General features: G+C 53.1%; 1 protein-coding gene across 1 annotated transcript; it reads left to right on the forward strand.

The window, feature by feature from the left end:
* The first annotated feature begins 325 nt into the window (after positions 1–325).
* HPCAL4 (hippocalcin like 4) lies at positions 326–11971 on the forward strand. Its single transcript, XM_077751940.1, has 4 exons — positions 326–429; positions 5594–5763; positions 6162–6377; positions 7669–11971. Exons 2-4 carry the CDS (start codon positions 5602–5604, stop codon positions 7864–7866), a joined length of 576 nt encoding a protein of 191 aa, XP_077608066.1. The 5' UTR covers positions 326–429; positions 5594–5601; the 3' UTR covers positions 7867–11971.
* Positions 11972–14875: the final 2904 nt, after the last annotated feature.

The raw sequence follows: 14875 nt of genomic DNA on the forward strand, positions 1-14875 counted from the left end.
GCAACCATGCGGTTGTTTGCGCGAATTCTCTTCAATCATCACCTTTGGCCGCCGACTTAGGTCCGGGGTCTGAACCCTAGGGCGGGGTACAGATGAGGGCAGAGCCCTTCCCCCTTCCTCGCGACTACGAGAAGGTCAGCGCGGGCGGGCGGGGCGCGCTCCGGCAGCCGGGCCTCTCTGGCCATCCCGTCCCCACCTGAAACCCCGCCTGCCACTCCGCTCCAGCGCAGCCAACCAACGCGCGATCTTCCCGGGATGAGGCGGGGCTTATGCAAATCGTGTCGCCTCCGAGAGACATAGTGATACAAGAGCTGGGAGGCGGCTCCGGTGCGGACCTCGGAGAGCCTGGCCTCCAGCCCGCGAGCCAGTCTCGTTCCCCGCGGCCCGCCGAGGCTCAGAGCCATCCAGCGACCCGGCGAGCGGCCTCAGGTAATGCGGGCGGGGCCGGGCACAGGCCCTTGTCCCCTCCCCCTCCACTCTCCATTCCCATTCTCCTCTCTTGTTCCCCTCATTCATCTCCTTGACCCCTGGGTCCTCCTTAGGCGGCAGCATCTGGAGGGCTGCCCCTGGGCAGGGGACTCCCACCCTAATCCAGGCCCCATGGGTCTCAGGGAGGGAGGCAGAGCCGCCTTCTTACTCCCAGCTCAGGTAAGAACACCCACTGCTCTGGCCCCCCAACACACACACACACACACACACACACACACACACACACCCTGGGGGTGTGGTGTTGCTGGTGCTCCAGGAGGCACCAATCACCCTTCCCCTTTGCATATGGGTAGTCAGTTGCCCAGCACCATGGCAACCTCCCACCTCCACAGATAGCCCCCACCCACGCCACCCGGCCCCCCAGCAGCACCCTGTGCACTTCACACCACAAGGCCCCTGTCCCCGAAGACAGCTCCACCTCCACAGAGAGCCTACTCCCACCTCATGTTGTCCCCTCAGACTGTCCCCACCTCCCACCCCTCAAGCTGACAGAACTCACAGCACACCTGGGGGAGGGAAGACCCCCCCCTCCAATTCTCCTTCTCACACTCCCTCAACAGCACCGCCACCCTCCATGGTCCCAGGGCCAGGCACAGGCCCTTGTTTGGCCTCTTTCATCCTGGCTGGAGGATGAACCAGGGGCACCAGACCCCAAAGGATCACCCATACCTGTCTGTCACTGCTGTCAAGGTCCCAGCCTTCTTTCCCCCCACCCTTCACAGGCACTGAGTCCTCTTATTCTGCCTCTCAAACATCTCTAACTTGGATCTTTTCTGGCCTTCTTGCACCCAGTCACTCCCTCTCTCCTATCTTCCTGCTGCCCCGCAAGGACCTGCCAAAACTCCACGTGGACTGTGTCCCTCGTTTCCCTAAGGTGGCCTGAATCTGGAGGGCAGAAGAGCTGAGTTCAATCTTCCCTTTGCCTCACATGCTGTTTGCCTTTGACCAAGTCACTTCCCTCTCTGATCCTTCATGAAGTGGGGAAGGGGGCAGGACAGAGGGTGGACTTGATGAGATGGTCTTGAATGGCTTTCCAACACTGACACGCTCTGGTTCTGTGGCTAATTTCTGAGCAGATGGGATCATTTCACTCTTGCCCTGAACCCTTAGGGCATTTCAGAGAGGAGGCCTGGGGAGGGGGCATTTAGTGCTCACCCAGGGGACATTGCTTCTTACCCAGTCCTCCCCTTCCCACACACACTCCATGCCCAGGCCCCTTCTCAGCTGTCAGGAGTCCCTGCCAGACCACCAGCCCATGTGGCACGGACAGTTCCAAGGTGGAGTTGATCACCAGGGCCCCTGCTTTGTTTATCACTCCCTGCCCCTCATTAAGGAGGAGAGGGAGAAGACCTGACTGCCGCCGCTATGGCTGCTGCTTGGAGAAGAGCAAAGGGAGGAGAGGAAAGAGAAAAATCTCCTGACCAGGGAGCTGTTGTCACCATGGCAACCGTCTCAGCACCAGCTTCTCTGAAGCTGGGTGAGGGTGTGGGATTATTGCCTCCCTCAATCCCTCCTACCCTCGCTGCCACCTCCCCATTTGAAGCCCACAATCCGGAGTTCTTCCTTCCTTCCAGAAGAAGCCCATGAGCGCAGAGGGGCAGCAGCTTTGTGTATGGGGCAGTGCCAGTTCCTTGATAGCCAGAGGGCAACCCTCAGGAGGTAGCAGGAGAGCCTGCCCATGTTCAGCAGGGCCACAGTTCCAACAGAACATGCCCCCAAGGCCTTTGCCTTGCTGCTGCTGGGCTGTAGTTGGCCTTGGGTGAATCCTTCCTTTCACCAGGTCTGGGTTCCACGGTCTCTGAAGTGGGTGCCATGGCAGGAGAACACGGATAAACCAAAGAGCCTGACGCCATTTCAAGGAGGAAGAGGGGGGTTCTGCCCCTCTCATGTAATCCACCAAGGGGCATTCATTGGACAGCTCTGTGTGCCAGACATGGCCTTTGGGTCTCTGCCGGCAGTTCTGTGCAGCCACAGGGCAGAGCAGGACCGGTGTGCAACAGCGGTATACTTCTGGTATACTTGTATCGTATACTTCTGGGCCAAACCAGAGATGGTGTTGCCTCAGAACAGAGAAATCAGAAGAAAGGCACTTCCTCTGAGGCAGCTGAGCCCTTGGGCATGGCTTCGCATGCAGTCTCAGCCCCTTTAGCTGTGCCTCTGGCCCTGACTATGGGGAGAGAGAGGACATGGTGAAGTTTCCAGGAGAGTGTCAAAAGAGAGAACGACAGGACTTGGTGCAAGTTGGACCTAGGGAAAAGAAAGAGGGGAAGTAAAGGTAACTAACATCGCATTTCCACCCTGAGATGTAGGAGGAAAGGGAGGAAGGGCCGATGGAGAGGGAAGAGGTGGAGGGTGTCTGGTTGTAGATGAGGGAGTCAGAGGAGCTGTTGGGCCACCCCGAGGGGTGGATATTTTCTAGATGTCAGATACAGTGGCCTGGAGCTCAGGAAGATGGACCCACTGAGGCCAATAGGGAGATCAGAGCTAAGGTTTTCCCAGAAGGCAGGCAGGAGTGGGGAAGATCTGTGCTGGACAAGAGGAATTATAAATTGAAGACACTAGTCCAGGCAGGTGGCATGGATTCAGCCTGAGTGCTCATATGGATCCTTCCACTGACCTGCTACATAACTCTGAGCCAGTTGTCTCCTTTCTCTGGGTTCCAGTTTTCACTAAAATAAGGGGATATCTTTTTTTCTTAAGCTTACTTATTTGTTTTGAGAGAGACAGAGAAAGAGAAAGAGCTAGTACAAGCAGGGGAGGGGCAGAGAGAAGGAGATCCAGAATCTCCAGCAGGCTTTGCACCATCAGCACAAAGCCAGATGCGGGGCTTGAACTCACAAACTGAGATCATGACCTGAACCAAGATCAAGAGTCTGATGCTTACCGGACTGCGCCACCCAGGCGCCCCCAAATAAAGGAATATCTTACGGGGTCTGCCAGCTTTGATCTAAGAACAATAGAGGAAATGAAGAGAAATGAAGGAGGAGGCATAGTAAGCCTGGGACCAAACTGGGGCTGGGGACAGATGTGACCCGAAGAGATAAAGAATTGTGGGAAGGGAGCACAAGACAGGAAGCAGTAAAGGAACGGAAGGCCAGAGCCACACAGACATCATGACACACACATGTGCTCTACAGATTTGCGGTCTCAGACATTGACGTGCTCCCACCCACACCCAGCCCCTTACACAGACACAGGCGCACCCCCCAGAAGAACGCAGGAGAGGCCCCACCTCTCCTGTGGGACACTGCCCCCCACCCCCCGCCGGGTTCTCTAGCTTGCTTGACTACACCCTGAACCTGCAGTGCACTTTGGACTTGGGGAGGGGTCAGCAGGGGATGTAGCCTCCTTCTTCTGCCCATAGGTGTTCTAGAAGCATCCTTGTGCCCCTTGCAGCTGCTTTGGACCCCACATTCAAGGTTCCTGAGGATGGCATGCCTTCCCCTCCCTGGCTTCTCCTGAGAGCACAGAGGATTCCTCATCCTCTGGGGGTGGTCGGCGGGGGAGGATGTTGCTACCCCTGCTGCTGCTTGATCTTCCTCATGTCACAGTGGAGGAATGTGAGGCCCAGAGATATCCTGTAACTAACCTGAAGCCACATAGCAAAGGAGGGGGCATGGAGCAGACCAGTCTCAAACCTGGTTCTTCAGGGCACCCCTAGCAGTAAGGATTAGAAGCCACACTGGCATGCAGTGGACAATGGGAGAGGAATTTCTTCTGCTAGTCCAACAGCTTCCTTTTCCAGGGTATCTTCGTGACAGGCTACCCTGGGGTCGGAGCCTGGTGCCCTTCCAAAGAGAGGGACACATCCAGGCAGGTCAAGCTTACCTCCAGGGCCAAGTCCTAGGAAACGGAGTTCCTGGAGGGACATTCCTCCCATGGAGGTCAGCCAAGAATGTCCACCTAGCCTTCAGGGCCTGGCAAGGCCTCGCTCCTGATACACCCTGGGGAGGGCCTGAACCTCCTCTGCGAAAACTCCTCAGTCACAGGCTACGTGAGGGGCTCCTGTTCCAGCCGGGGACCGACTCTTCATCCTCCCCAAACCTGCTTCTCAGCAACACCACCTGCATTCATTCAGCCCCAAATCTGAGCCTCTGCCTCAACTTCTGTGTTGCTCTCATCCCCCCATTCAGTCACCCAAGTCCCACCTAGCATGTCACAGTCCATCCATGTCACTCCACGGCCTCTGCTCGGTGTCACCATCTCTCACCTGAACCATGCAGCAGGCCCCTCTCTACCTTCCCCTACCCAGGCCACCTTGCACACTGGAGCCAAAGGAAAAATTCTAAAACACATTCCTACTCTCTTATCCCAGCACCTGCTTCAGGACCTGCCATTTGTAAGCATTCTGTGTTTATGGGCTGAATGCTATCTTCCCAGCCCTTGCTTTAAAACCCCTATGGGTAAAAGCCAAACTCCTTGGCATGAATTGAAGGCCCTTGACAACCGGCCAGCTACCTCTTTGACCCAATTATGAGCTATTGAAGGTTGGCCCGTATCTACTTTATCCCCATCACTGGCACGGGACCTAGCACAGCCAGCCTCAATAAATGCTTAGGGAATGAGTGACTAATGAAAAGCAGGATTAGTCAGGGTCATCAGTGCTCTCAGCTAGGACTTCTATTTGTACGGAGGAAGGAGAGGGACAAGCTTCCTGCTGGGGTGGCCCAGAAAATCTTGAGAAAGAACTTGGGAGACGGTGCCGGGGGACATACGAGGAACCTTCTTTAGTTCCCTGAGAAGAGCCCGCAGAGGCGGGAAGGGGCCAAGTGTGGAAAGCTCTAAATAACAAGGAAAGGATTAAGACCCTAGGGGTGTGTGGGGCTATGTCAGGTGTAAACAGGAGAGGGGAGGATGAAGACTGTGGCATCAGCGCCGGTCAGTGAGAAGGCCGGGAGCTGAGACCCTGGGGTGGTCATTCTGGGTGGAGGTGAGGGCAGGAGACTCATCCTGCTGTGGAAGGAGTAATCCTGGCTGTGGGAATGTTGGACTTGTTATGGGAGGGGTTGTTGTGGAGAAAGAGAACCTGTCCTCTGGGGGACGTGGGGACCGCTGCTGAGGTGGCCTTGCCCTGAACCAAACTGAGGGAGCCCCTGTCCTCTAGGCCCTGCCATGGGGAAGACCAACAGCAAGCTGGCCCCAGAGGTGCTGGAGGACCTGGTTCAGAACACTGAATTCAGCGAGCAGGAGCTGAAGCAGTGGTACAAGGGCTTCCTGAAGGATTGCCCCAGCGGCATCCTCAACCTGGAGGAATTCCAGCAGCTCTACATCAAGGTGGGCGGGGCCAGGCAACCCCAGGGGGCGGGCCGGACGGCCGGGGGCGGGGCCAGGCAAGGCCAGGGGGCCGGACCGGGTGGCAGTGGGCGGGGCCAGGCAATCCCAGGGGGCGGGCCAGAGGGCTGGGGGCGGGGCCAGGCAAGGCCAGGGGCGGACCAGATGGCCGGGGCCGTGGCCAGACAACCCCAGGGGGGCGGGCCGGGGGGCAGCGGGCGGGGCCAGGCAACCCCCAGGGGGAGGACCAAACGGTTGGGGGTGGGGCCAGGCAACCCCCGGGGGGCAGGCCGGACGGCCGGGGGCGTGACCAGGCAACCCCAGGGGGCGGACCGGATGGCCACGGGCGCGGGGAGACAGCAAGACTGCCGCTTCACCACAACCCCGCATCCGCGCCTCAGTTCTTCCCGTACGGCGACGCCTCCAAGTTTGCGCAGCACGCTTTCCGCACCTTTGACAAGAACGGCGACGGCACCATCGATTTCCGGGAGTTCATCTGCGCCCTTTCGGTCACCTCCCGCGGGAGCTTCGAGCAGAAACTCAACTGGGCCTTTGAGATGTACGACCTGGACGGCGACGGGCGCATCACGCGCCTGGAGATGCTGGAGATCATCGAGGTGCGCTTGGGGGGATCCGGGAGGCCAGGATGCGCTCGGGTGACGCGCCCCTGTCTTCGAGGCACGTGCTCTCCAGCCCTCTCCAGTCACCCTACTGTGGGACCTCAGGAACATCCCCGCTGCACTCCACTGTCCCCGCCTCCCGGACCCAGTGGCTAACTAGCATTGGTTGGGCGTGCAGTGTAAGGACAGGCCTTATGCTAAGTGCTTTACCCAACAACCATATGGAGTAGGTACTGACAGAAACCCCATTTTACAGATGTGGAAGCATAGCAAATGGTGGTTCATGATTCAAATCCAGGGAATCCGACTCCAGAGCCTAAGTGTCTAACTCGTTATTTTTTCAACAAGTATGCCAGGCACTGTTCAAAGTTCCTGTTTTTTGGGGGGGAGGCGTGGGGAGGAACCTTCCTTCTATAGTGAGAATATTTTAAAACAAAAAGACAAAAAACCCTGGGTTATGTCAAGCAGTAACTGTTAGAAGATAAGAAAAGCAAAGCAAGGGGAGCTCTAGCGACGGAGGAGATGTAAATAGGGTGAAATGTGAGCAGCAACCTGAGTAAGGTGAGGGAGCTAATCATGTAGATTAGTCTTGGGGCGGGGGGAGTATTCTGTGCAGTGGGAACAGTAAATGCAAAGACTCTGAGGTGAGATTGTTTGCAGTGTTCAAGGAGTAGCCAGGAGAGCACAGTGAAATGAGAGAAGTGAGAGAGGGGAGAGTGGAAGTGGTCAGAAAGGCAGCCAGGAGCCCAGTCTCACAGTCTGGCGTAGAGGCTTGACTTTATCCTGAGCGAGATGAGAAGCCATTTAGAGCTCTCTGTTCTGTGTGGAGAACAGACGAAGGGCATGGGAAGGGAGCAGGGGCAGGGAGACCAGTTAGGAGCCTTCCACTGCAGGCCAGTCAGGAGCTGATGGAGACAGCAACCCTGGAGGAGCAGTGCAAGTGGTTGTATATGGGACCTCATGCAGAATCTGGGCTGACAAGATTTGCAGAAGGATTGGACTTGAGGGAGAGTCAAGAACGTTGTCAAGGTTTTTGGTCTGAACAACTAAAAGGATGAATTTGCTCTTTACTGAGAAAGGGAATGCTCTTCCCCCAGTTTTAGACATCTTTGGTTACAAGATAACCATTAAATATTCAGTCTTAGTGACCATACGTCACCTTACAGTATCCTCCCCATCTCCCAGTGTTCTGTCTGCCCACCCCTTACCTCCTTCATTCGCGCCCCCCCCCATTATTCCTGCTCACTGTGGGTGTTCACAGTCCCTTCCTTCCCCCCACCCCTGCCAGGCTATCTACAAGATGGTGGGCACTGTGATCATGATGCGTATGAACCAGGATGGGCTCACGCCCCAGCAGCGTGTGGACAAGATCTTCAAGAAGATGGACCAGGATAAGGATGACCAGATTACACTGGAGGAGTTCAAGGAGGCGGCTAAGAGTGACCCATCCATTGTGCTACTGCTGCAGTGTGACATGCAGAAGTAGAGGGTGGTGAGGGGCAGGGCCCCTGGCCAGGAGGGCTGTGGCCACCTCCCAACCCAATGACCTCTCAGGGGGAGGGGTACGCTAGCCTCACTCTCTGGCTCACCCACCCCTCTGCCCAAGCCCTTGCTCCCCTCAGTCAAGATCCTTGAGGGACCACCTCACCCTGGAAAGGAGACAGATCCTCAGGTATTCTGTGGTCTAGCCCCACCCCCAGTCTTGGCCCAAAACCACCTCCACTGGGCACAGAGAGTTGGCTTTTGCCCCAAAAGGCAGGGTTGAGGAGGGGGCTGTGGGTCTGCTTTGAAATTCTATTCTTCCTGGGATTATGCTTTACAGGATGTGTTCCCACAGATCCCAGTTAAAGGGCCACAGTGGGCCTGTCCTTTGCTGAGGATGTAAATTCCTTAAAGGTGGTCTCCGCCCTGCCCGCCTTGACTCTACCTGGCCCCTCCAGCCCCAGCCTTTGGAGCGTTCATTCAATCCTTTCTTGACCTAACGTTTATTGAGCACCTGTTCAATGCCAGGCACCTCTAGGTGCAAAGGTTATGGTAGTTTACAAGACACATTCCATGCCCTTTGGAAGCTCATACAAGAGGGTGAGGCAAACTTCCAGTGGTCAGGGTCTCATATGGGAACGCTGCACACGGTGGAGCAGATGGCATGGAAAGGCTAGCTAGTTTGAAAGAAACTATGAAATCTTTCAGCTCAGCTCCACCCAGAGCTGCAGAGAGATGGAATGAAAAGTGTTCGGAAGTCTAGGAACCATATGAGTGGAAGTTTTAAGAAACACTGATATTTATGCAATACTTATTTTTTTAGAACCCTTTAAAAGAGCTAAAGTCATTTTATTAGTTTAGGATATTAAAACATACTTTCTATTACTTGGTTTCTTGTAAAATGATTAAATGAATATAGAAAATGCTAATTTTGCAAAGCGGGGGAGGGAGAGCTGAGAAAAAAGAGGGAAAATACGAGCAAACTTACCAAATAACACTTTTTCTTATCAGATCAAGTCCTGAGGTGTCACCATCAGCAGCCTCTGCTACTTCCTTTTTAATGACCCTTTTCAAATCAGTGAGCAGATCTCTATTGGGCACTTGCTCTGGTTGGATGCTGACTTCAGAAACAGAAAAGACAAGGTTTGCTGCGAGTCAGACTCGTGTATCTTCCACATCTTGGTAGTTCCTTTCTGGATTTCAAAGATGGGCTTTTTTTTCACTGCTACAGAAACAGAAGGACCTAGAAGAAGGGGACCACCTGGCCACTGTTTGGGTTGCCAGACCGCACTTATGGACCAAAATGCCTAAAAAGTGCTGGGGACGTGCTCCATTTGAAAGGCTTTTTCTAACCCCAAATCCTCAGTCTGCCAGGTAATTTGTCATCTTCCAGGTGTACTGGCTTTGCTTTCCAATGTCTGCTTTCCGATTTTGGATTCATGAGCTATACAGCTGCATGCTTTGACTGCCAGAAAATTAATCTTGCTCCTTCAAGCCTTTCCCTTTATTTTCTACTGTACTTGTGATCAGAAATTAGCTTTGATGTGCCGTGACAGATTTCCTCTTGAACTGCTGGTGACAACAGTCTTGTACACAGGTGCTGTCAGCCCAGGGTAGGAGCAGGGAGTGATTGCTGAGTCAGAAGTATGGGATTGTATCTCCAGGAAAGAGATGAGGCATGCCTCTTCTGAGTGCTCACCTGCCCTCCCTTCTCTGCAAGTTGCTTGAGGATGCTGACCTTTGGTACCAGACTCTACTGGACCTTCCTTCTTGTTACTCTTGGAGGTAGCAAGGCCACTTAGCTGCCACTCTCTGTCTTCTGCCTATGACCAGCCATGTGGTGAGGCTGGGAATTCACATCCTCGGGCAGTAACCAGCAAGTTTTTATCCCTCAAGGAATGTTCCATTGCTCTGAGGAGCTGGTCATTAGGTGTATCTTGTGCTACCATTCAGCACCGCAGATACATAGATATTCAACAGCCTGGCTTAGCTGAGACTTCCAGTGGAAGGCTTTTTACAAAGTGGGGTTCCCATCCCCCAAACACTGAATCTAACCTAACTCACAATCGCACAGAACTTCATGACTTTCAGAGGCTTGCCATCTACTCCATCTCTTTCTATCCTCCAGCCTAGGATATTTTCGTTCTCTTTCTCCAGACTTGGGAAGTGAGGCACAGAAAGGGGGGAATCCCTTGTGCAAGAGCACACGGTCAGGAGTTGGCACAGCGCTAAGATTCGAATCCGAATCCAAGGCTCTACCAGGGTTTCTTCCCTCAGGGTCTCTCCCTCCTCCTCTGTCTGAATCTGAGTCATGCAAAGTCAACTGTGGGGCAAGCTAAGTCAGTACAAGTCTTGTACAAGCTTTCTGCTAAGAAGTTCCTGAGGTGGTGGTCTTCCAAAAAGAAACAGGAGCTCGGTTGAACTCCTGACATTTTTAAGTATCTTGCTGTCTGCTTCTGGGCAGCTCTGTTTTTAAAAAAATTAAAAAAAAATTTTTTTTTATTTACTTCTGAGAGAGATAGAGACAGTGACAGCGTGAGCAGGGGAGGGTCAGAGAGAGGGAGACGCAGAATCCGAAACAGACTCCAGGCTCTGAGCTAGTTGTCAGCACAGAGCCCAACGTGGGGCTCGAACCCACGAACCATGAGATCACAACCTGAGCCAAGGTCGGACGCTTAACTGACTAAGCCACCCAGGCACCCCAGGGCAGCTCTGTTAACAGGTCAGTGCTGTCTTGGGAAGCCTCTGACTCAGAACCCTGGAAGCATCTGGCTCTGTCTTTGCACTGTCTTTACTATCATATTCCTCCCTAAGAGAACTGTCTTTGTTTTTCTCCAGCTGGTGGGCAAGTCCTACCCATGAGAGCATGTTTGATCACTCCATGCTGCTCGACATATCCTGTGGGTGACATTTGCCAGTCAGGCCCAGTGATGTGAACACATAAAACCAGGCTAGGAACTGGGAACGCCATCTTGCTGATGAGAGGAGCACAGGTGGGCCAAGTCTTGCTCCCACGTGCTCCTGGATGTCCTAAGGGCTGTGTGCTCAGGAGCTTCTGTGGTAGAGCATTGGCCGTGCCCTGAGAAGAGAGGCAGGCCTCCAATCCCCGTGCCAGTATGAGGGACTTGCCATAGAGCTCAAGGTTAGCAGAGATTGAAGTATGACTTGCAGAGACACAACAATGTATAGACAGTGAAAACAATCTATAGAGTATATTCAAACTCTCCTTTTGAAGTTTTGTCTCTTTTTGCAGCAAGTCTGAATTGCAAGTTTCCAGCATCTACCTTCTAACTGCATTCTGTCCTCCTTCATCCTTTTGGGCTGATTGATGAGCCCCTTATTTCTTATCTCCAAAAATCATCAGTGGTCTACTTCAGATTCCCACTCCGGTCCTTTGAGCTGTAATCAGGATTATATAACTTACCTTCAAATCAAAAGTTAAGAAAAAGGAAGACCATAAGCAAAGGCACTGGATCTTCTCCTGACAATTTATAGAGGTAGAAATTCATTGTGCTGGAGAGAGAGAGAGAGAGAGAGAAGGAAGGGAGAGAAGATAAAGGAAAGAGAAAGAATGAGAGAATAACCTGGGGGGTTTCTACAGAGGGTACTAAGCTGACACTGTAAATGTCTTTACATGAAAATTTACAAAAGCAACACATTTTCCTGAAGATCCACCCTGGGTGAGGTTTTGTTCTGACTTTAGAGATCACTGTGGAAGCAAGGATACATTTCTTACATATTTTATTTATCATTTCTGGGGGAAAAAAAAACCCCTTCAAATCCTGCAGTGAAAAGTCTCAGAAAAACATGGAATTTTCTTTCTGAAAATTTCAAGGTTTTCTTTTACCTTTGCTGGAAGGTGGGGCAGGACCAGGCCTCCCAGGGTGTATGGCCCTTCCTGCTTGGTGGAGGCTGTGGGCATGTGGAGACCTGGGAAAATGGGGGAGCTGGGTGATAGAGGGGGGCATCCCAACTCATTCTCTAGTGTGGCCCCCTGTCCTCTCCACATGTGCTGCTCCTGACTGTCCCCACAGTGACTGTCCTCACTATTCAACCCTGTGCTGTGTGGTGTGTTTTTTCACTGACAGTGAATAAAAGGTATGACCATGCTGAGGGCTCTTATTCTTCTCTGAGCTAAGCTAGGGCTGGGGTGAGGGACGGGGGAGAAGAGGGCCGGGGGGAGCTCATCGGTGGGGGAGCCTCAGCAACCCTCTGGAGGCTGAGGTCCTTATTTTAGCAAGGACTCTGGTTATGTGGAACGGAGACCCTCTTGAGCTAGTTCAAAGAAAGGGGCGAGCAGATTACAAGGGACCCTCAAGATGGAAAATCAAGAATGGCTGGGCCTCTAAAGAACTGAAACTGGCAACAAGTCTCTCCCTTCTCTCTGGGCCTAAGAGGCTCTCCTCCTCTTGGCAATATTTGCATCTGTGTTCTTTTCCTCGGTTTCTCTTCAGATGTCCTCAGTTTCCCTGCAAGAGTGGCTGCATCTCCAACACTCTATCAAGACCTCCAATAGCTGACAACACTCTGCATCCCTTAGTTGCAGTTCTCAAGCAAAAGGATCTGATGGGCTCAGCTTGGCTTATAGTGGGAGCCCATGGTCCATTCATCAGTGGCTAGACCAGGTGCTGATATGTGGGCCTGTGTGCCGAGCAGTTTCCCCAGAAGGGAGCTAATGGCAGCCAGCAATGGGCTTTATTTCTCCCTCTGTCCAGTGAAAAGCATCATAGAGCCCAAATGAGTGGATAGTGGGGAGTGAGAAGAAAAGCCAGGAGCCAAGATTATAATTAGGCCATATGGTGCCCTTTGAGCAAATTAGGAAAAGCCACCCCTTCTGAGTGTAAGTATGCAGCTGGGCCAGTGGATGGCACCTTTGGCCTAATGAGAAAAGTATACCCCTTCTTCTGAACAAATACAGCCTTCTCATGCTATGGTGCACAGCTTGGCAAGTGGAACAAATCCTGGATTTCAGTCTCACCTGCCCTGCTGGTCAAGGGTGTTGTGTAGTGTGTAACCTTTTCCACCATCCACAGGAGCCCAGCCCAGGCCCTGAGACCTCCCCGGGATGCAGTTAGTGTTGATGTGTTTTTCTTAGAATTTCCCCTCCCTCCCCCCCTCCCCTGACCTGTAATGGCCAGAGAGGCACTGTTTGTCACAGGTAGTTGGGGGCAGTGGCAGCTGGAGGTGCCTGCTTTTCCTGAAACACTCAATTGCATTCACAAGGATTTTCTCAAGGACGCTTGGAGGGGGTCGGTTTCCTTGGCAGGAAGCAATTAGGACAGAGGAAGGAGGCTGACCTGGCCTCAGGGCAGCCATGAACTTTAGGAGGTGACTCAGGAGCCTGAGAACTTGGAGCTGAAGCCTCACTGGGGGGATGGGGAGTCGTATTACCTGCCTATTTTGGGGTGCACAGTTCCTGGGTTACCATCTCTTAAAAACTTCCCTGCTCTGGCCTTCATCACCTCTGTGACCCTGGTAATCTACCTCCTGCTTTCAGGCTTACCCTCTGTGCCATCCAGCGGTCCCTAAGAAACCAGAATGTTCTTCCTAAAGTGCAAGTCTGACCATGTCAATTCTTCAAAATCTCCCCTCTTCCCTCAGTGTGATAAGCTCCTTAAAAGTCCCCCAAGGCCCCTCCCCCCCATGATCTGCCTGCCACCTGCTGACCACCAAAGCCTATTTTCCCCCCCACACTCCCTTCACCCTGAATTTGAGCCACCCCATATTGCCCTCCATTTCTTTAAGGCGTCTCTCATGTTTCTGTGCTTGTACACAAGCCATTGCCTCTCCCTGAGCCACCCATTCCCTGACTCAGTGATGTCTTTCTCAGTGAAGCCCTCCCAAGCCTCAAACAATTGACCTCTCATGTGGACACAGTCCATCCTACTTGACCAAACTGCTTCCCTGTTTGATTCCCTGTCAGCTGAGCCAAGCACATGTTTAAGTCTCCATTTTATTTATTTTTAAAGGCAAGGAAATGAAGGTTCAGGGAATGGTAAGGCTGCAACATGAACTCAGGTCTTCTAACATCAGGGTTACTGTTTATTGTGCTTCAGATCTGTTGGGGGTGGGGGCGGGAGAAGGCTGAAGGAAGGCTTCATGGAGTAGGTGGCCTCTTGCCCCAGGTCTCACTGAAGACCAGCCAACCGGACCAGGCATGCTGGGTCAAGGCTGCCCAGGACAGCAGTTCAGGTGCGGGGATCCTGGATTCACGTGCAGAGGGGTGTGTTCCCAGTTTATCCATCTGCAGAAGAGCTGAGCCCTGAGAGGAAGTGCCGGCCAAAGTGCAGGAATGCAGAGAGCCGGGGAATCCCTGCTTGAAGCCAGTGGTCAGGGTGTGACAGGGAAGACAGAGACGATGGCCAGAAGCCTAAAGAGTGGAAAGAAGAATCTAAGATTGAGTTCTAACCCTTCCCAAGAGGGATCTAGGGAAAGTTCTTAAGGGAACTGAACCCGGAGTCAGACAGGATCCTTAGAGCCCTACTCGTGTCAGTGTGAGTAAGAGGACTGGATTGCTTTTGGTTTCAAGGGATCAGAAGCCGATTCAAACAAGCTAAAGCATAAAGGGAGGCTTGTTGGCTCCTGTAACTGATAATTCAGGCACTGATAGATCCAGAGGCTCAATGTTGTGCCCTCTCTCCCTCTCTGCACTTGCTTCTCTGTCTCTGTGACCTCACTGTCCACTCCAGATGGGCTTCTCTCGTGTTCTTTCACCTGCCTCAGGGAAAGATGGGTTCCTAGCTCACACTGTCCCAAATTAATAGCCCCAGAGAACAAAGAGCCAAATCTCCCAGCAGCCCTCTATAAGAGTGCAGGAGAGTGGCTCAGCCTGAGTCGCATGCCCATTCTTTGTTCAATCACTGTGTCCAGGGAAACAGGGCTTTCCGATTGGTCAGGTCTCGCTCACGTGCTTACTCCTGTGACCAGGGAGGCAGGGGGGTAGGGCCTGTTAGCACAATTGACCCTTGAGTAATGCGGGTTTAAGGGCACTGACCACCCCTCTACCACCCAGC

Source organism: Crocuta crocuta, unplaced genomic scaffold (genome assembly GCF_008692635.1).
Source record: "Crocuta crocuta isolate KB4526 unplaced genomic scaffold, BGI_CrCroc_1.0 scaffold367, whole genome shotgun sequence".
Lineage (NCBI taxonomy): Eukaryota > Metazoa > Chordata > Mammalia > Carnivora > Hyaenidae > Crocuta > Crocuta crocuta.